The sequence below is a fragment of the Melitaea cinxia genome, chromosome Z (assembly GCF_905220565.1).
Source record: "Melitaea cinxia chromosome Z, ilMelCinx1.1, whole genome shotgun sequence".
Classification (NCBI taxonomy): Eukaryota; Metazoa; Arthropoda; class Insecta; order Lepidoptera; family Nymphalidae; genus Melitaea; species Melitaea cinxia.
Window position 1 is genome coordinate 7,914,156 of NC_059424.1, and position 22,714 is coordinate 7,936,869.

The window sequence follows — 22,714 nt, forward strand, 5'->3', positions numbered from 1 at the left end:
ACGAAACATCTATTTTGGCATTAGTTTCATGTACGATCACCTTTCCCGTTTATTATTATTAGGGCAAATTCAATATTATTTTTTATAAACATTTCGTTAATAATACTCGTTTCTTATCGTTTATTGTTTTTGGCTGCAAACAAGGACATGTGAATGATATACAGGACGACCTTTACGGTTTTACCCGCATTGAGATTTGATAGATGGACAGATGATGAATAAAAACGAAACACTAGCAACGGAACGAAAAACATAATATGTTCATCACGCACACACAAAAAAAAATTGTGTCGTACATCTTCATGAGGCGCTGTGTAGGTGCATGTGTTTGTTATTAATACGCAGTACTCACAGTTGATTTGCGTACCAGTGACGCCGCAGTTGTGCTCCAAGCAATATGTTTTCTTATCGCTTTTTAAGCTAAGAGACAACAAAAAATTAAAACCTAATATTATATTAATTTGAAAAATTCTTTTAGGGCCACAAAATTCTTTAGTTTGTCTCGGATAGGATACTTTGTCTCAGTTACTTACGGATAGACAGTCTTGTGTTAAAGAATTTAGTTAAATTGAACTGCATTAGTATAGCCTATCAACATTGCATGCATTGAGCCTTTATCATCCCACTGCTAGCCATAAGCCTCTTTCTCCACGGAGGAGAACACTTTCAACATTATATATTACTACTAGCTGACCCCGTAAACGTAGTTTTACAATACGTATATATTCTCAGACCTACCCGATATGCACATAAAATTTCATAAAAATCGCCGTTTCGGAAGCGTATGGTAACTAACATTGTGACACGAAATTTTTATACATATATAAGATATACACTATTATTATTTGACTAGCCTGTTGGCAGTGCAGTTTGTAGTGACCCTGCTTTCTGTTCCGGGGGTTGTGGGTTCGATTCCCACCCCGAGTCTGGGTGCAATATAAATATTTATTTCTATATTTATATATGTATTATTTACTGTACTGTGGCTACGGTACTAAAGAATATAGCCACCCCCTCTCTTCCCGCGGGTGTCGTAAGAGGCGACTAAGGGATAACACAATTTCGCTACCAACTTGGAACTTAAAAAGCCGACCGGTGGCGGGATAACCATCCAACTGCTGGCTTTGACATACACAGGCTGAAGACGGGCAGCAGCGTCTTCGGTGTGACAAAGCCAGTACTGCGGTCACCAACCCGCCTGCCCAGCGTGGTGACTATGAGCAAAACACATGAGTTCACGTTATTTTTGGCGTAAACTTGTGGAGGCCTATGTCCAGCAGAGGACAGTATAGGCTGTAATGACGATATGTATTATTTACTAGCTGTACCCTGCGCGCGTTGCTGTGCTTTTTTTTAATTTTTTTTTTCGTCGTACCAACTCAGAAACCTTTGTGGGCTCATGCACAACAGTGCTGAAGATCATGACATGATCCAATGCATAGTTTACGATTCTATAAAGGAAATACAGACAAACATTAATTTATATATGTATAGATGGATTACATTTATCTATTTTTAGTCAAAGTTAAGTTGTTACTAATAATTTTTTTAAATTTCTTCTGCTCGCATATATAGAGATGATTATTACAAAAGTTTATCTATATTATTAAGCTGGCGGACCCGGCAGACCTTGTCCTGCCCGGAAAACAGCTACCAAATTTGATAGCTTACATACCGATAGCAGCGCCACCTACCAGGACTAAATGAGACAAAAACTATCCTATCTCCCAAATTGGACCAAATTACAGATGCTTACAATATTTGATAAAAATTGGTTCAGTAGTTTCGGAGTTACATATCGATAGCAGCTCCACCTACCGCGTCCAATTGAGATGAAAACTACCCTATTTTCTAAGTTGGACTAAATTGCAGATGCTTACAAAATTCGATAAAAATTGGTTCAGTAGTTTCGGAGTTACATACATTTAAAATTTTCATTGTTAACGCTCACCCCCTAATCCTTATTTGGGATGAGTTATCATAAAATCCGCTCATCGATCATTTTTACATTACATATAGGAGATTCCTACCAAAATCGGAGTCGATAGGAGCTATAGTTTAAAAACAGGAATTTTTCATTACTAAAGCCGCCGTAAACCCCCTTGGGGGTAGAATTTCTTAAAATCCGTTCTTAGCTGACCTCTACTCGGCGAAAGGAATATTCCTATCAAATTTCAAGTCTCTACGCGTTATGGTACCATAGATATTGAGATGAGTCAATATATATGTGGGAATCTCTTATATATATAGATAAGTATGCTTATCGAAAAAAAAATATAGCTATACCAGTCGGCTGTTACCTATAACACAAGCATTTAGTAGCTTACTTTAGGAAAAGACGACCGTGTGTATTGTTTAGATATTTATTTATTTATTTATATCAATTAGGTATCTAGTTACAGTACCTCAAACATATGTAGATATATACGAACATGTATGTAATCTACAATATGGTTGAGAAAAATTTAACTTCAAAATCATACACGTTTTTATAAATACTTACACTTGCTTTTTTAGTAAGAATTACATTAAAATAATTTGAAACTTCTTCATATCTTTATATATTATCGATTTTAGGCTCTTGCTGCTTTGCTGAACTTTTAGATACACAATGTTGGCAATAATTTTTTTATTTTTTTGTTTATACTTTGATTTAATATAAAGCTGAGCGGATTCAATTGTCTCTGGTTCATGTAAACATTCACGCATGTATGTGTCAAAACAAAATATCTATATCTCTATAAATGAAAATGAATTTTTCTAAGCGCATAACTCGAGAATGGCTCGACCAATTCGGCTAATTTTTTTTTTTTTTTTGTATGTTCCTTGAGGCCCACGAAAGGCAAATTAATACAATTTAATACAAAAAAAAATTTACTATTAACTTTTAACAGACGAAGTCTGTCCGGTCACCTAGTTTTAAAATAAATATAACACCGTTACTTGCATACTAGTGATGTTCCGGATATCCGTATCCGTATCTGCGGATATCTGCGGGAAAAATGAGATCCGTATCCGTATCCGTCACTTTTCATGCGGATCTTTTACGGATCTTTTATTAATTTACAAATTCAATTGCCATGATAAAACGCTGCATAATAACTTAGATGATGTGATTAGGTAGTATAATTAACACTTTCGCGGACAGTACGTGATAGTACGTCATAACCATGACGTTAGAAAAAATACGATCTTGTACACCAGAACATTTATTTCTGATGAACTTTAAAGTAAAAATTCTAATATGTGAACCTTGTGTCACAACATAACAAATACTCTAAACTTTACTATCATATTTCGACACCAACAATCTATACTACGCCAATTCGACTTTTCGATAAATTTGTTTTTTGAATGCGAACTCGATAAAATGTGTTTTTATATGTAATTAAAAAAAAATGTGAAATTGCAATGAATAAATTAACTATTAAAAATACCAAATTTCAAATAAGTTTCTTAATTAATATAAAAGGTATCACGTTTTTCCCTTTTATAAGCCTCTATTGTAAAGTTCACTTTTAAGAGTTAGCTTAGTATAAATTGCTGGTGTCGATTTAACAAGTATTTGCGTACATGTCAAAAAGATGGACAGTTAGGACTTTGCGGCAACGTTACACATGCGAGCAACTTGTCAATACGTCCCTCTATCTACCCGCATCCCTGCATTTAGTTGTCCCTGCATTAACATTTTAAAAGTTATAGTTTTAATGAGAAAACATACGTATTGTTTTGTTTACGATGACATGATAAGACGTTTCTGTCGTAAATATTCAAAACATTTAATATGATGCCAGCACGACGTATATAACCTAACTTCAAGTCTATTTGTATGAATTTTTTTTTTGTGTCATTCTTGAACAGAGATTACCATGATACTGTCCGCAAACGTATTAAAAAATCCCATTCTGAGTATTTTAAATAATCAAATATTTGACACCTTTAATACCAAACATTTATATTCTAGTAAGTTACCATACTAATAGTATAGAACTCAAAGATACTAAATCAACTATCTTATAAGATCACTATTACACATATAAAGTTATGACTTTATTTTTGTAAATATAATAAAATGAAAAATAAATAACTTTTTTATTGAAACAACTTTTTCAAATTTTAAAGCTTTTTAGATGCCTGACGTTTTCTGGACCTGATTCCTAATTAATTAATTGTTTCTCGCAAACGAAAAAAAAACCGACTCCAATTGTCTCGATCAAATTTAAATGGGACCACAAGACAAACATCGGCTTTCGATCAAAACAAAAATCATCAAAATTATTTATAAACAATAAGCTGTCATTGCCATCTAGTGAATAATATAGCTCAGTACTTTATACGCTAGTTCAAATCAAAGTAGTTTCTAATAACGTTAACGAAAAAATAAGTGACGACAACGACGCGTACGCACCGTTAGATAAATACGCGTCATCAAAGATTACTCATTATATTTCGATCAAATTTAAATGAAACTACAAGACAAGCACCACCTTTCGATTGAAACTAGAATTATTAAAATCGGTGAACTCAGTGAAATATTATGTGGTATAATACAAACGTAAATCGACGAAAAAATAGTCTAGTAAATACGTATTATTAGATATAGCTTGAAAAGTATTTGTTAAATCTCAATTAAATTTTAATAGGGCCACGTGACACGCACGATTTGATTAAAAAAGAATCATCGAAATCGGTCCATTCAGTAAAAAGTTCTGAAGTAGCATACATAAAAAAAAAATACAGACGAATTGAGAATCTCTTCCTTTTGTCGAAAGTCAGTTAACAAAAAAATACGCGCGCAATGCAAGTTGAAACCCGTCGTTACGGCAGGCGTGAAGTCAACTATCGTTTTCAGATCACACGCCGACATCGATTGAGTGAGTAAATAAAGATCTGTATCCGTATCCGTATCCGTGGATATTGACACTAAATATCCGTATCCGGATCCGTATCCGCGGATATACATTTTTGACGATCCGGCACATCACTAATGCATAAAGTCGTTTGCATAAGTGCTAAAATATCGGAAACTCCAAATAATCAGCTATAATGTGAATATTAAATACAAACGGTCTTACTTATAAAAATCTCGCTAAGCAATACTTAGCCATCGCTTAGTTAAACCGCTCTTAAGCTATAAATCCATGTTTAACTTTTGTTTACTTATAAACGTTGATTAGCTGTTACTTGGTTAAGAAAGGAACAAAGAACGATACATAGATGGTTGGCACAAATTATACCTAAAATAATCGATTAGATAGAGAAATTGAATGAACGAAATTGTTAAAAGTTCTATTTTTTCCATATTATATCATCTATGACAGTGTCCGAGTGTCGTGAATTTGACAGATAACGCTCATTTAGTTTTATAGTGGGAATTTCTATCTAAATAATTTTTTATCTTTCATTTTTAATAGTAGTACTCTCAGGTAGTACTTATTTAATTTTCAACATTTTTATTTAATTTATTAAAATTAAAAGAAAATGAATGAGTTTTATTGTAAACATTTTATTGAGTTTTAGTGTGATTATTGTATTCTAATTAAATTGTCATCTATACAAATAAATAAAATTATATTATAATAATTGGAAAATTACAATAAGAAAATTAAAAGAAAATGAATGAGTTTTCTCTTGTGGTTATTGTATTCTAATTAAATTGTCATCTATACAACTAAATAAAATTGGTGTGGCTGTTTGTAATATTAAAATAGCCGCTTTTTTATTCATATGTATGCATATACGATACATATACCAAAATAACATTTTTTATGATTTTCTTCTCCTCAAAATTAGCTACTATCTATCTAGCTTAAATCAGCTACGTCGTTTGGAAATCACGAAGATCTTCCAATCCATCCATGTTTTAAGCACAAATATATTTTTTTCCTAACAAACAAATGCCAGTAAGTAGATCAGACATCACAATAGAATAGCTGAATTATGTGAAATCCGCCATCTTGCCGCTTAGCGAGAGTTAAACTATGTCTCGGCAGTGTTTAATTTTGACGGCTATTTAAACACTACTTAACGACTTCTTAACGCTAAATAGTGTTTATTAAGTGAGGTTTTTGCTAATCCGTTGTTAAGCAATTGATTAAATATTAAGAAACGTTTATAAGTAAGACCGAAAAAGTTAAATTTTCATATTTTTTATTGAATTTAACCTTATTGTGTTTGTAATAAGGTTTAGGTTTGTGTGTTAGATATATTAAGAGGAAACTAGGTATTGGTATGAGGAAGAGGGTAAGCCTGTGAGGGTGTACCATCCTCTACCTCCCCGCCAATAGATGTCACTATGCGCAATTAAATCGCGCTAACGACTTGTTCACATACCAGTACATAGACTGAATTTTTTTAGCCACGTTACAAGTGTCTTTACTTCTCGAAACTTTTGACAGTTCTATCAATTTTTGAAGATGGACTCGATTTATGAATCCATCCTATTTCCAGCGTTGTATAACATATTAATTTATCATCATTACATAATATAAAACGCTGCCGCTGTCTGTCTGTCTCTATGTATGCTACGATCTGTAAAACTACGCAACTGCTTTTGATGCGGTTTTTCTTTAATAGATAGAGTGATTCAAGAGGAAGGTTTATATGTATAATACATGCATGATATAACAGAGAAATACTGATAATTTTCGAGGTTTCTATTGTGATGTCGTAAATAAACACATATTTTTGCGCATACATTGCAAACGCTGGCTGAACCCTACGAGATTAAGCAAAATAAGCTACTACAGTATTGTACGCCTTAAAAAGGTCTACAAAAAAGTCCACGATGGTATATAATAACCACTTTTTTTCCTTTACTTTTTACGTAAAATAATGGCATATTAATGAAGCGATTTTAAGCAATACAGTATTAATCCTTATCCAGTCTCCTTATTCTACCTTAAATATATTCTGCATTTAATATAGATCAATGTAGCATACATGGCTTTACAGCGTGTAATTTAAATGAATATTTTTGAAGATATTACAGATTTAAAATGCAGGGATAAATTTTACGGAATTGTATGTTCGTACTTGAGTCGGTATTAAGATTAATTTTTAAACCGTCTTTATAGTAAGTACATTAGGTAAATGCTTGTGTTCACTTGTATTTCTTCTATTAAGATCTTCGTTTGAATTTAGAGTTAAGGCAATTTAGTATTAGAGCAACTATTTTTAACTATCGAAAATCCTACGACGTTAGGTACTAAGTTAGGTTAGCTTAGGATACGTTCAAAAAAGAACTTAATAGAATAGGTACATATCTTTTGTTGTTGATAATTATTGATTATCTTTTGTTTTTGGTCGAACGATTAATAAGTAAAATATTTTTTACTGCAGCATACACTAATAATATGACAATTTGTTCATAATCATACATAATTCCTATAGTTTTAAGGCGTGAGTTCAAACAAAAACTGAATAAATTTTATATACCATTAATAGATCGCAGTGTCAAACTTTCAACGTTGCAGGCTAAGATTTGATGGTTGAGTGTTTTTCACATGCCAATTATATGTCGTTCTTTCAAGAATAACCTCTAAAGAAAACATGTTTGTATTGTCTAATGACAAAAAAGTTGTGAAGGTTGTATATAAAGACATTATAACTTAAGAGTGACTGCACCACATCAGATAATTCTATTTTTATTGTATTCGTTGTTATCAGGACATGTTTATACAAAAGAAAATTTAAGAAAAAAATCATATTAAGTATATGGCTGTAAGAAGGTCGCTGAGTCAGCTTGTTTATGATAAAACAGTGGAATATTTTTTTGTAATTGGGTAATCATTTTTAGCCAGTGGCGTAGTGTGATTTTTTACCGCCTAGAGTGGGTCCACTGAAAATTTGTGACACCTATAATTTTTTTTTTAATGGAAGATTATTGTTATATTTCTTCTATTTATTTATTTTTTGTATTAACTAATATAAATAAAACTAAGTAGTCCCCTACACGAATCTTAATGAAACAATGATATGAAAATATATAAGCAATAATTATCTCTCTATTATAATTTTTTACCTTTAATAGTCAAGGTTTCTTTCTGTGTATTTATTATATTATTATATTTGCCGTAATTATTTGCATAATTTAGTTCTTAAAGTGTGAATTGTAAATATGTATAACTAGCTAAATCTATCCGACCATATTTTTTTACACCATAAGTAATCATCAACATATCATATGCTTAATTCTTCTCCGAAACACGCTGCATTTTATGGTATAAGTATTATCCCGTTTGGTTCCGTAGTTTTTGCAGTATAACCAAACAAAAAAACAGCCTCTCAATTTATTAGTATAGATAGATAGATAAATAATAATAATAACAATATTTATTTATTTCAGATTACATTCATTAAATTGTTAGTAACATATGAAAACTTAGAAACTAATGTTAGTACGACACACTGTAACACAATTTGGTTTTTTTATGAATCTGCACCTACTGATATATCCGTAGCTAGTCCCACCGGTCAACAAACAGATTCGGCATTCCGCTGGAGTATCCGCGGAGACGGGCTAAGCGCAGGCTAAAAATGCGGGCATAAAAGTCATCCGTATGCGCCTCCGCAAACATGCCTGAGGCACTGCACTTTCGTGGCAGCCCCATCAGAACCCTGAATGCGTTGTTGTACTGGATTAAAATTTTAATTTTTTTAAATAGATATTGTAAAATTTAAAAATAAATCTTAATATGTATAAATCTCGTGTCACAATGTTTATCCTCAATGGACTCCTAAACCACTTAACCGATTATAATAAAATTCGCACACCATGTGCAGTTCGATCCAACTTGAAAGATAGGCTATATTTTATTTTGATATATTAATTATTATATTTAAGAAAAAAATAAAGAAGGCGGTACAAAGTTCGCCAGGTCAGCTAGTGTTCTTATATATTCTTTATCTGTAACTCTGTTGCTACAATCGTTTGACAACCAATGACGTTATTGTCAAAAACTAAGACAAGGACTGCTAGTCGCTGTCTTTTTAACGATTAAAATTAACATTCAGTTTCCACCTGGAATAAATAAAATGAATTATGATGAAGGTTTTGTATCATACAACTCAAGGGAGCCTTAAAAATGGTAGGGTATCGAAAAGATGACACACTTAGTCCAAATCAAAAGTTAATAGCAGGTGTTGTGTCTGGAATTGTGACCCGTTTTCTGACTCAACCTTTGGACGTTTTAAAAGTCAGGACTCAATTGCAAAAGAAAGGCACAAAGGGTAAACAGCGTAACGTATACGAAACAACAAAAGAAATCTTATTTGAAGAAGGTATTACCGCTTTTTGGCACGGTCATAATCTCGGTCAGGTAAAATCGTAATGACATGCGTAAAATAACTCTTACCATCAATTCGTTAAAATTTAATTATCTATATAAGCAACAAAATATTCAATAAATTATTTATCCTATAGATACACTCCATCCTCTCAACGTCATCCCAATTTTACGTTTATGAAGTGACTACGAAATATGTTTTTAATTCGTCTGTTAATCCTAAATACAAGTAAGTAAATTAAATAATATTGTTAACTACGCAAGAAAAATAAATATTCTATAACAAACACTTTTTAATGAGGATAGATAGACGCTTAACATTATTTCACACGAAAACTAATTAACTGTTTGCACTGAAACTTTGTATAATAATTTTGTTTGCTCGCAAACGAAAAAATATTCTACTTCAATTACATGAATAAGTAGTATAATAGTCAAGAAAATACGCATTATTTGAAATAACTCAAATATTACTCGTCAGAACTCGATTAAATTGAAATAGAACTACATGACATGCACCAGCTTTCGATTAAAAGAAGAATCATCAAAATCTGTACATCCACTAAAAAGTTATAAGGTAACACACAAAATATACAGACGAATTGAGAACCTTCTCCTATTTCAAAGACGGTTAAAAATAGACAGGGTCAGGATGATACTAAGGCTAATCTATATCCCAAATATCCCGCGGATTTAAAAATTACTTGGTAAAAGCGGATGATGTCCTACGACGAAGAAACATGGGATTAATTTTTGATTCTGATAAATTCGAATAAGAAAAATGGTTTCAAAATATACTTCGCTAAAGTTACTGTACGTTAAAGTAACACTTCATTTTGATTTTTAAATAGTACAATTTTTATTTAACCAGAAAATTACTCTTCAAAATACCAATATCATGTAAAAAATTGTTTTCCTCTACATACCTATACTACTAAAAGCACTGTTCGCCATAGCTCTTTTTAAATAACACATATAATACAACATCTGGTGTTTAATATCGTGTAAAATATTAATAACAAATCAACAATTTTTGCTTTATCATAAATGTACGTTACTTATTATTAATTTTACAATACATCTAAATTGCTCTGTAAAACTGTAAGGCGCATTAATATTAATAAGGCGCATTAATAAGGCGCATTATAATTTATAAATATAAAAACATTTATAATACATTCTTATATGAAAAAATAGTAATATGGTTATTCGTTTGTATCTAGATCTTTTCTAGAGTTCCTGTGTGGAATGTGCGCCGGGTCGTGTAGCGCAACTCTCGTAACTCCGTTAGAAGTAATCCGAGTCAGACAGATGCTTATAAAGGAGCAATATAGAGGATTTTTAAATGGGGCCAAAGCAGTCTACAAAACTGGTGGATTACTAGCATTTTATGAGGGATGGATGGCTGGAGTACTTATGGTAATGTATAAGTACAGTTGAATTTTGTTTTAGCATTAAATTTAGGATTATGTCTATCTAAATACAGATAATATAATAATTTCAGTTGGGACCTCAATCTGGAATAACTTTCTCCGTGTTTAGTTTTCTCCAGCCAATCTTTCTCAGGTATCTGTACAGCTGTAATGGAAACTGTACCCATCCAAAGGTGAATGCCCACAAACCAGAGCATCTTCTCTTCGCAACGACTGCAGCTGGTAGCATCGCGGGTTTCGTCGCCAAAATATTGACTTATCCGTTAGATTTGGCTAAGCGTCGATTACAAATAGGGGTAAGTACTTACATTATAATATTATATACGAATATTTATAATGACTAACTTTACAACGGCCTAAACGTCCAAAAACTTATATTTAACTAACTTTTATGAGTGTGAACGTATACCGCCGAAATAGTTTTTTTTTTTTTTTTTTATGACACTAGGTCGGCAAACAAGCGTACGGCTCGGCTCACCTGATGGTAAGCGATTACCGTAGCTTATAGATACCTGCAACACCAGAAGCATCGCAAGCGCGTTGCCGACCCAATCCCCAATCCCCCCCAGGAGCTCTGGTCACCTTACTCACCAACAGGAACACAATACTGCTTGGAAACAGTATTACTTTGCTGTGATCTTCTGTAAGGTTGAGGTACTACTTCAGTTAAAAATAATAATAGTATAAATATAATAAATAATAGTTACTGGATGAAGAAGCAGTATTTAAATTTCCTTCTTTATATAGGAACAAAGCTTAACATTTACCAAATTCAGAGTAGTTTCACTTTCAAAAACCACCAGACCTGCGACCATAAATTATCGCGTGCATGACGTAACGGCTATCATGTTACCTCAGAGTGAATTTCATTGAAACAACAGTGTAATTTGAAATCAGTAACAATTATAAAATTTAACCTTTTGAATAATCACACTGTGTATTCAAAATTTACCTAATAGTATCAGTCACTGTAATAGAACACAAGTTTGAATATGAAAGCTTGAAAGCGGCGTTTTCGAATCACAGAACCGTACCTCACGCTTGACTATGACAGTTCAGCTTACCAGGAGACAGACTAAAACAGTTTAATGTCAAAAAAAGATATTAAAAATTTGACATATACCTATATTAGATCATATCGTAGCCATTCGTAAGCATTTTCGATTGACAGATAATTTGCCCGATTGGCCTAAAATCTGATTACTTCAATTAACATTTTATTCATAATATTTAATCGTATATTCAATCACATTTTTATAATGCAACCCGCGGATTCCGTATGGTATTGATCAATCCCGCATTTCAATCCCGCGGGATTGAATGCGCTGCGGAAGTGCAAACCCTAAACGCGATCTAAATAATAACGTCTATGTACTAATTGACTAAATTTCTCCATCTATTTAGTTAGGTCGTAATATTAGCTAAGTCGATAAAAAAATGCCGTTATCGAACAAAACAGGGTCCAACGTTTATATTCTCTCGTCGTCGCCCCGAATATCTCTGAATCCCTTTATGTTTGAGATCAAAGTCGAACAATTTATGTTTTTGAACAATAAATGATTACTGGCTTAATAGCAGTTCCAAAGCGTTGTCGTTAATAATTGACGTCATATGGTCAAAAATACGAACAGATAATACGAAAGAGATGCATTATCATGATTGTGTTCGCTCGGGATCGAAAAAAAAACAGACTTCACTTTACATCGACACGACTTTGAGAATTTGTTTAAAAATGATTTGGCGTACTTTGTGTCCGACTGAATCAGAAGACTGTACCCGATGCTTGACTATTACGGTCAAACCTAAGCGTAAAAGTCAAAAGACTAAAACATAATACAACGTAAGTCGTCTTTTTAAATTTTTTCTCAGTCTTGTTGTTGTTTGTATTTTTTTAACATTTATTTTTCTTTTTGAAAGAAGCACTTTTTCTAATTCTTCCTTTAACACAAAACCAGTCCTTATGTCAGTTGCAGAAGTCGCAGCCGGCTATCGAAAACGTCGCTATCATACCCATGATTGTCTCCAACAACAATGACTAATTTTTTTTGACATATTACCCGTAAGATTAAGCACTAATTTTTAAATTTTCGGAATCTGCGGATACGCGATTTTTGAGTTGTGGAATCCCGCTTTGCGGGATGCAATTCCTATACTTTTACTTAACACTAACATTTCTTTTTCAGAGTCATAAAGCGGATACAAAATATTACACTCCAACGACATCTAGAAATTTAGTAAAATGTACGAAATTATTACAATGCATCGCAGAAACATATAAAATAGAGGGTTTTAGGGGTCTATATAGAGGTTTATCTGTCACCATTTATAAGGCATCGATGACAAACGTAGTTACATTTACAACTTACGAACTTATATGCTATGTCATAAGACAAGTGGAAAATAAGTAAAGTTACTACTATGCGTATTTATCACAGTGTACGTACATATGTAAAAATAACATAGTGTAGACTTATATAAAATATCTTAACATTGTCTGTATTGCAACTTTTATTAAATAGCTGAATACTTTATGCATAATTTTGATTTAATTTATTGCTAACTAGCGACCCGTCCCGGCTTCGCACAGGTGCAATGCTGATACTAAATATACTATAGAATGTCTTTATTTGTAGTGTGAAGCTAGCTTATAGCATGGTTATTAACATCATAACAACATTCAAATATGCCTCGTTAGATTACACGTTCTTTCAGAATGCGTTGAAGAAATAAAGGTTCACTGCTCGTTCCCCGTAGGTGATAGCGAGATAATTTGTAGCCTATATGTTGACCGACTTCTTAATAATATTCGTGCCAAATTTGAAGTAAATCCATGCAGTACTTTTTAAGTTTATTCCGGACATACATACAGACAAACAGACCAAAATTCTAAAAACTATATTTTTGGCTTCAGTGTCGATTGTAGATTACGCCCCAAGTGTTCTTTTAAAAAATATATTCAATGTACAGTTTTGACTTTCCTACCATTTTATTATATGTATAAAATTAAAAGTTACACTGGCTTTATTTACAAAAAACACTCTCTGTTTATTTATTTTTATCATACTTCCGACACTGATATAAAGGTAAATAATTATAATGATTATTTTACACTTTTTAGGGTAATAAAAGCACTTTTTGGGTAAAAAATTATTTATTTGTCTTTGGTTCCTACATACTATGGTAACTTTTTGAACAACGCAGTTGGTTTAATTTTTTACATTTAATATCGATTTAACAACTTTGTTCTTTTAAACGGAAAACACGTAACATTTATTACAATATTTGATGTAATATTCAATACTGAAGCTTTCTATTAAAGATAATTCCTTTTTATCTCGTATTTGACTGGTGTAAGATTATTGTTTGTAAATTTTGAAAACCGAATAACAGAACAAAGATAACTAAGAAGTTGTTGAACTTGTAAAAAAAAACAAACGAACTTATTTTAACAAAATATCTTAAACAGTTAAATTGCACCTGAAACAAAAAGGCATATTTTATTGTCATTGCTATATTTGTAGTCGACTAGTCGGTAATGTAAAGTTAGTTTCAAACTTCTATCTCTTAAAATATAATTGTTTACGATAAAATTTGCTTTTTTCTTTAGTAATAAGACTTATATTACTCTATGATAAAAAGAAAAGTTATTGAAATAAATTTTAGTAAGACCCATATTTTGTTCATATACTAAAATTAGCCTACAATTAAAACAACTCACTTACCTATATATAATTATTGTATTGGTTAAAAATCAGTGCCAGCCATGCGACAGCGATTCGCTTTCCCAGTCGTGGTGATGATGCTCCTCTTGGTGATGATGGACGGGTACAAACACCTGTTTTTCAACTTCCACCTTCTTGATTACGGGGACAGGAACGTGTTGTACGATGGGCACGGGTACGTGCTTGATAACGGGTACCTCTTTAATAACAGGTACTTCTTTCACAACAGGCACGTGCACAGGCACATGTACTTTTGAAACGTGGTGGTGGTGAATGGTGTGAACTTTGTACGGCACGTGGATTGTCACGTGTTTGCTGAAAAGAAAAATTGTATTGTTATTTAATTACGAAATTCAGAAGTTAAAAATTACAATTCCAATGTTTGTTATTTGTTACGTGAAACCCCTTGGACAGTCCCACGTTATACGAGTACTAAGGTTAGAAAATCATACCGTTTCTAACGTTAGCGGTGAAAGTGACACTCGTTATCCTACTTGTAACTATATTGTTATGGTCAAATTGCTATCAAATAATGCGTGAACTCAAGTAATGATACTGTTAGAAGTAAATCGACATAATTAAATACGAAGGTAGTTTAAAATAAGATTCTTGCGATATTACCTAACAAATAATTACGAAGATCGAGCCTATTTATAAGTATACATACTTCTACGTCATAAATTCCGTTCTAAATGGCTACGCGTTGAGCTTACGTGAGCGTCGAGTAACATAATTCTCGTTCATTCTGGTAGGTAATCAGAAACTCTTAACAATTAGTTTAATTTCAAAACAAAATTGCATATAAATTAAGAAATCAAAAAGTGAACATAATCCTTTACTTCATAAGTTTCATCATTACTCTTTGTTTACAAACCAAAAAACACAAAGGCGTAATAATTTAATTACTATGAACATGCAATATACACTAAAAATAATCAAAAGATCTATATTTTTTACTGCTTTAATTTTTGTGTGTAACATGTTAAAATCAATATTAACCTCTTCGTTGTAAACGTAAAATATTTTTTTATTATTATTCTTAAAGAAATACGATAAGCTTTATGAGGCGATCTTTAAAAGTTACAATTTTAATTAAGCCGGTCACAAAATATTCATTTATCAAATAAATATTTTACTGAGTATTTTCCCTGATTTAAAATTGAACATATTGACATCAATGAAAACACCTATAATTCGTATAACGTAATGATTGTGTCATCATTAAAATACCGTCATTAGACAAATCGTAAATCTATTATAAATGGTGCTTGTATGCTTTTATGATTTTTACAATCCACTTCATATATCTATAATAAAAGTGATATTCAAATATGCTAACATCTCGGCTCTCGTTACGTAATGACGGGAAGGAGCTATCGAGCAGTTAATAAATAATTCTATCGAAACTACAGCCTTTCACTAGAGTATGCCATCAGATTAATGTTTATGTACCTCGAGCAAACGTAAACATTACAATATGTTCTAAATATAGAATTAAATTTATATATATATATATATTCTACCATATTATAAATTTACTTCACAATGTACGAGGCTAAAAAGTATTCGGAAACGTACGAGAAATGTCATTTTCATGTTTAATATCACTTTAAATTTTATACAAAACATTCTACACGTTTCGAGCATTTTCGATCAGTATTATTATAGTCACTATTTAGTTAAAATAAACATTTAAAGCAGCATAAAACAATTAAAAGGTTAAAAATTACAAATAATTTATATTTGCCAGAAAATAACAATCAAATTATAATTTTAATAATCAGCAATGCAATGCAACTTTTATACGCTTAATATAGATAATATTTTAGTACCGCGAGTTATACTTAAATTAATAAAATACTAATTAGGTACTTGAAACGGTTTTAAAATTCGTTCTACATTACCGTCGTTTAAAGATGTAGCAATAATAAAATTATACCACAGTTGAATTAGTAAGAAACAATAAGTGTCTACAGTCTCACATCTAAAGTATGAACTTAACCGATTTAATTAATTTAATCGCTTAAGTAGTGTAATAATATATATATATATATTCTACTCTAAATTCGAAATCTAATTTTGTATTTCGTTTACCAAACCAACAAGATATGTATTTGAAATATTCACTTTTCTTTGATTCTGGTATCAATCAGATCACGTAAGTGATCTTACCATTGAAATAGTTGTATCGGTAATATAAAACATAATATTAAAAAACAAATGTGATTGTAGTTATATAATGTTAAAATAATAATCGTTCAATTCAAGTTCAGACATTTTATTGTAAAACTAAAAAAAAACTTCAATTTGAGTCACTGATACACAATAAATTACGTAAACTTTTTGCACTTGAACTTAGATTCTCTTTTTAGTGAACCATTTTAGATACTTTTTATTAATGTTAAATACTTCGTTTGAAAAGTAAAATTAAGAAAATGGTGACATATTGTAAAAAGATGGATAGACTAGAAGATAGAATACTCACTGTCCACCGCCTCCTCCTGGAGTTGGTACCGCTACAACGGCTACAATCACTACGGCGAGAAGCTGAAATAATTCAAATCCACATTTGTAAAACTGATATTAATAATGTAACATAATCTAATAAATACTTTGTCACTTTTTAACTTACGGCGAGTTTCGTGTACATCTTGCTTTGGTTTGCTGGACTGATTCAATGAAACACTTGGCCTGCTGAGACTTGCTGGCTTTCTACTTACTTCGATCCTTCTTCAAGCTTATATACACCATTCTTGTGTCCAAGAATTGTGTAATACTTCCCCCAGGTTCTTTACTAGCCCGGTTAATCCGACCACATTAGAAAGGTGATACACATTGTACAGTTTGACGTAGAAAGGTGCCTTTTGAATTTGGTGGGGAAGGTACAGGTGGGGTAGATTATCAAGTAAGTCTAAAAGTGCACTGTGTAGACTTAAATGTACTGTCACTAAAGTGTGATCGAGTTACTATGCGTGTGAAAGATTATTATTGTGTGCACTAAGTTTCTTTTACTTTATTATTGCTTCTTCGAATGACATATTAAACATAGTGTTTTAAAAGGATTTTATTATTTTAGAATTCCGTTTTAGACATACATTTTATCTCTATCATTGAATTTCCTATAAAAACAGTTTTAGCTAGTGTTTAATGCTATATGATTATGATTATATGGTATTGATAATTAACTTTTTTAAAATAACGTGCGTGAATTTATTGGTAATGTAATCATCAATAAAAATAATTGTGTTGAATAATATTGTTATTTTTATACATATAATAATCTGACTTGCGTTTAATTGTATAAATTTAGCGCCTTGCGATTAATGAGAATTTATTGATGTAATGCTGTGCGTTATAAAAAAAATCTACTGTCTAAAATAGATTGATGAAAAATATATTTGAGTTTATAAAAATGCTATTTTAAAGTCAGATTATGAAATTGCGACTTTATATTTACAATATATGCTTCAAATGTATTCACTATATTTATAAATTAAAATTATTTTTGATTTGTTACACGAATTAAAAAGAAATAAACAGAAAGATACCGTAAGCAAAAATTTTGGATCTTCACAACGTTTTGCACGATTCTTAAAAATAATACTTACGTTGTGGGTGATTAAAAAAAATTACGATGCAAAGACCATTCTACAACTAGGATCATTTTTATCCCGAAACTGCGCGATTACACGCACTTTTTTTTACGAGTAACTAAAGATGAATCGTTCCTATTGAAAGATAAAAGTTGCGGTTTTTTGAACTTGAATATTGATGCACTCGAAGCAATTGCAATCAGGAGTCTATTAAGGTTGATCGGATATGACGTATCTTACGCTTGTGCTATTATTTTCCTTTAACCCGCTAATGCTACCTTTCCAACGAACTATCGCTAGCTCACTTCTACTCATATTTATTTTGTGTCAGAATATACTTATTTTTCTCAATTTAAAATAATATTCGAGAATCGATTATGTATATATGAAAGGTTCGTTTTCTTCTTCATCGGTTTTTTTCTAAATTATTTTATACTTATTTAAAACCAATTAACAACATACATAAAATATTCAGATCTTAATCGAACTTAATTTCCAGTAAACATTAATAATTCAGAGCACTGATTTTAGCTCTAATGAATATGTTACTATATACCGGAGTACCTAATGATAGCTCTATTATTCAATAGCAGGATGTTTTGTTAATAGTTACATACACCAATCTTAATGGATCAATCATCAATCAATGTTGATACAGATATGGGATCAAAATATACGAAAACCCTTATATATTGTTTTAGTCTTTTTAGAGACCTTGGATTCCACCTTGGATTGAATGCTCCTCTCCGTAGTATAGTTTGTTAACGCAGTAAATACATAGAAAATGGGAGTTATCTATTAAAAATATGAGAAATTATCTAACAGAATTTTTATACCGCTTTTCTAGATTGAGGAAAAACAATTCTGGATGAAAGTATTTTTCAACAAGAAAGTTTCCGTTTTAATGTCATCAGCTAAGAAATAAAATTGCTCATATTTTTAATAAATTAATTTCATATTACAACATTGTTCATTTCTTTTTCTTTTTTTTTCAAAAAAAATTATCTCTTAGGGTTGCTTGGTAGTAATTATACATATATACATATAAATTTGTATTTTAAATCTCAAACCTTCAAACCTTAGGAATACATAATTTTGAATTTTGAATTTTTTGGACAAAAAAATTGACACTAGTTTCAATCAAATAAAAATTGTTTGTAATTTAAGAACTCCGTACACAGAGGTCTTCCGGATTAAAATCCAAATTCACTCCGAAATCACTCCGCTGAAAAAAAGTCTGGAATCATATCATTTGCAAGCGGAGTGTTTTATTTCTTCACTCTGATACTCTGAGATATTCTGATCCCTCGGGCCAGATATTCAAGATCAGTGACATTAAATTCACTTTGATAAAAAGGCATCTAAAAACCTAATAGACCGCGATAAAATCCGAAAAAGTTGTTTCATTATAATAAGTCGTGCAAATTGGTAAGTACTTATTTTTCTAATACTTTGATTGCTTCTGTTTTCGGGTTATCCTTCGGGCATTGACGTCCCTCAAGTATGATACATATATAGAGCAGATAAATGCTCTGATTGATAATCTCTCTAATAGTTATAGTGTTATAATAACCCCGCAATGCGGCTTATAGTTGAATCACACCAGATGATCTAAGCAGTTAAAGCTTATATTGTAATAAACATAAAGACAATGTCAATCAACTCCAAGTATTACTACATCTGCTTCGTCCCCAAGGAATAGACCACGCATAAAACAGAAAAATTTGAAAAATAAAACGACAGTCGACAGCTGCTTATAACGTCGAAGACAGACGATCTGCATCCACGGTGCCGAAAGCCATGTAGGTAATACGTATCGATGAAACTGAGATTGTCGGCAAGGTTTTTTAAGCATATCCAAGAATATAAAATAAATCCATACGTATTTCTATATATTAGTATATTTTGTTGTTATTATTTTTTAAGATATTTTCTTATAATTATTATTTTCTTATAATTACTATCCAAATGATGATTGGTTAATAAAAAGTTTAAAATATTTTAAAACAATATTTAATTATTGAAATATAGAACCTGTTAAATGTGCATCTTTCATATGCTAAATAGTTTAAATAAAATATTTTAATTATATATTTTATTGCACTAAAAAAGGATGTATAGAAAATAACATGTATCGTTGATGACAAATGTGGATTTATCTCTAGAAGAGATCTCTTGCAGTCAACCAATAGTTACGAGAGAGAGTGTCATATAGCGGAAGAGACAGTATTTTATTCAATACTAGCGACCTCTTTCCGTTCATACTTTTTTTACAAATAACTAATCACCAACATATTATACACTAAAACGACGTGGTCAATTTCATAATTACGTTACCTATTGCTTAGTGCCTATACCCACAATTTCGGGTTCAAACTTCCAAGAACAGATGGCACTAGGGTCATACGAAGCGCTTAATATATTATTTCCACCTGTCACTTACCCAAATTGGAATAAGAACACAATGTTTAAGAGCTAACTTAACCCGTACAGAGCTAAATTTGGGTCTTAGTTCTTCCAATAGTAGGGAATATTATAAGCATGTAAATATTAAGCGATTTTTAAACTCATAGTAAATATATTTTTATTACTTTCTTTATCGCGACGTGCGCCAACACCAACATACTAGTAAACTAAATAGCGGTCGCGGGTTTGATCGCTATACATGATAAATATTAGTATATATACAAATATTTAATAATAATATATGCCAGATTTTTGTCGTACTATCGACGTTAGTATTTGGTATTGTATGCTTTCAGGCCCCTGTCAGAATTACCGTTGTACTAGGGCCGTTGAATATATTAAGCGTTTATCTATTTATTTTTATGTATGCCTTATTTATATATTAAGTACTTGTATATCTATTCTAATAGTATAAAACTGTAAAGTTTGTTTGTTTGTTCGAATTGAAAAGTTCTTTTTCTATAGGATAGTCCATTACCGAGGAAGACTTCAGGCTATTTTTTCCTCAAATAACCGCGTGTGAAACCGCGTAGCACAGATAGTTATAAATAAAATAGGAAATAAACATTTCACATTCAACGGTCTGGATGCACACACAATGCACAACAACAAACGCCCAGACTATGACAAACATCTGTATAGCCTATACAAATATTTGTCATGAGCGAAAATCAAACCCGTGATAGCAAATACAACAGTCAGTGCTTTGACCGCTGCGCCAGCGCGTCGTCAATTATATTGTAATTAACTCGGTTCGCTGAATTGCCATACAAGTACATTTACCAGTTACGCAAGATAGTGATCTTTAAATAATTTAATAACAGTTAAAAAGTTTAAATTGACCTAAATTAAAAATAAATATCACTCTCATTTGGTGCTATACACGTAACGTAAAAACTAACAATATGTTAAGAAACATTTCTTGTGAACATTAAAAACATTTTTCAAAAAAAGATTTTATCATTAATATTAACTCGGAATTAATTAACATCGAGTATTCTTAGATCTCTCGGAGAGCACGTTGGGCCGTCGTGTCGGGCCCGGTTATGATCATAAATAACTGATAGCGATCGTTACTCATAGTAGCTCCAAATCCGCCGAACCACAGTGGAGCCGCTTCTCCTACATGGAGAAAGAGGCCGATGCCCAGCTGTGGGAAGTTACAGGCTGAATACACTTATAAAGAATAATAATATATTTAAGTGCAATAGTATCTAATTATGTACCTAAATGGATTTTTTCTAATTAAGAATTTATATTTTTGTCATTTTATTACTATATTTATTCTACACGTCTAGTTGTCTTGTATGTCGTGTATTTTAATTACCTACGGATGTGATTTAGATAAAATATTTTAAAGTACAAGACAACATTTTTACGACGTGTTGGCGCAGCGGTCATAGCACTGGCTGTTTGCGCTGGCGGTCGCGGTTTCGATTCCCGCTCACGACAGACATTTGTATCAATCATATAGATGTTTGTCGTGCTCTGGGCCTTGTGCTTGCATATTGTGTGTGTTTCCGGACCCCCAACACAAGAGAAAATCCTACTGGGGGCCGTTGAGTGTGAAGCGTTTATTTATTTATTTATTATTTAACTTAGTATCAGATATTAGTACATATTATAATGATCACTGCTAGATCCGTTTGGATTAGATAAGAATTGATAACATTATACTTATGGCATCATCATCATTATCATCACTTCAGCCTATCGCAGTCCACAGCTGGACATAGGCCTCCACAAGTTCGCGCCGAAATTGGTGTGAACTCATGTGTGTTGCCCACAGTCACCACGAGGGCAGGCGTGTGGGTGACCGCAAGGCTGGCTATATTCTTTACTGCCTTAGCCACACAGCTTATATAATTATATGTTATAAATAGCCTATTACATACTCGTATAATTGGGATCTCTAAAATTTTGTTGAATATTTACTCACTGTTTTACTCTTTACTACTTTCACTGAGTAATAAAAACGAGTTAAAACTGTAAGTATATATTATTACAAAATTTAATACATAATTATGTTACAGAAATCGCGTATTACAAAATATGTAAGTATGATTCGTGTGATTATTACTCGCGTATAGTCCAAATAAATTACATAATGTTATTACCGCATTACTCACTGTAATAATTTTTTTTAGCGTGACAACTTTTCTAGATGCTTGGCATACTAAAAGAGATTCGACGTAACTTGCCATATTTTATTA

General features: G+C 31.8%; 2 protein-coding genes across 2 annotated transcripts; one reads left to right on the forward strand and one right to left on the reverse strand.

Annotated features, from left to right (window-relative positions):
• Window positions 1-9,086: 9,086 nt before the first annotated feature.
• On the forward strand, window positions 9,087-13,189 carry LOC123668357 (mitochondrial thiamine pyrophosphate carrier-like). The gene is made up of 5 exons (XM_045602094.1): window positions 9,087-9,320; window positions 9,425-9,516; window positions 10,511-10,706; window positions 10,792-11,016; window positions 12,904-13,189. The coding sequence occupies exons 1-5, from the start codon at window positions 9,087-9,089 to the stop codon at window positions 13,126-13,128; spliced, it is 972 nt and encodes a 323-aa protein (XP_045458050.1). The 3' UTR covers window positions 13,129-13,189.
• Window positions 13,190-13,852: 663 nt separating this feature from the next.
• On the reverse strand, window positions 13,853-17,093 carry LOC123668981. Its single transcript, XM_045602665.1, has 4 exons — window positions 17,075-17,093; window positions 16,928-16,989; window positions 14,443-14,757; window positions 13,853-14,197 (listed from the first exon to the last, which is right to left on the reverse strand). Exons 1-3 carry the CDS (start codon window positions 17,090-17,092, stop codon window positions 14,472-14,474), a joined length of 366 nt encoding a protein of 121 aa, XP_045458621.1. The 5' UTR covers window position 17,093; the 3' UTR covers window positions 13,853-14,197; window positions 14,443-14,471.
• Between the last annotated feature and the right edge of the window lie 5,621 nt (window positions 17,094-22,714).

Bases quoted from the DNA above. Each gene is read 5' to 3' on its own strand.
- LOC123668357 (XM_045602094.1), top strand. From the start codon at position 9,087: ATGGTAGGGTATCGAAAAGATGACACACTTAGTCCAAATCAAAAGTTA. The intron at 9,321-9,424 runs GTAAAATCGTAA...TTTATCCTATAG, and splicing joins ACGGTCATAATCTCGGTCAG to ATACACTCCATCCTCTCAAC. The intron at 11,017-12,903 runs GTAAGTACTTAC...TTTCTTTTTCAG, and splicing joins AGCGTCGATTACAAATAGGG to AGTCATAAAGCGGATACAAA.
- LOC123668981 (XM_045602665.1), bottom strand. The intron at 14,758-16,927 runs GTGAGTATTCTA...TTTTCTTTTCAG, and splicing joins CCAGGAGGAGGCGGTGGACA to CAAACACGTGACAATCCACG.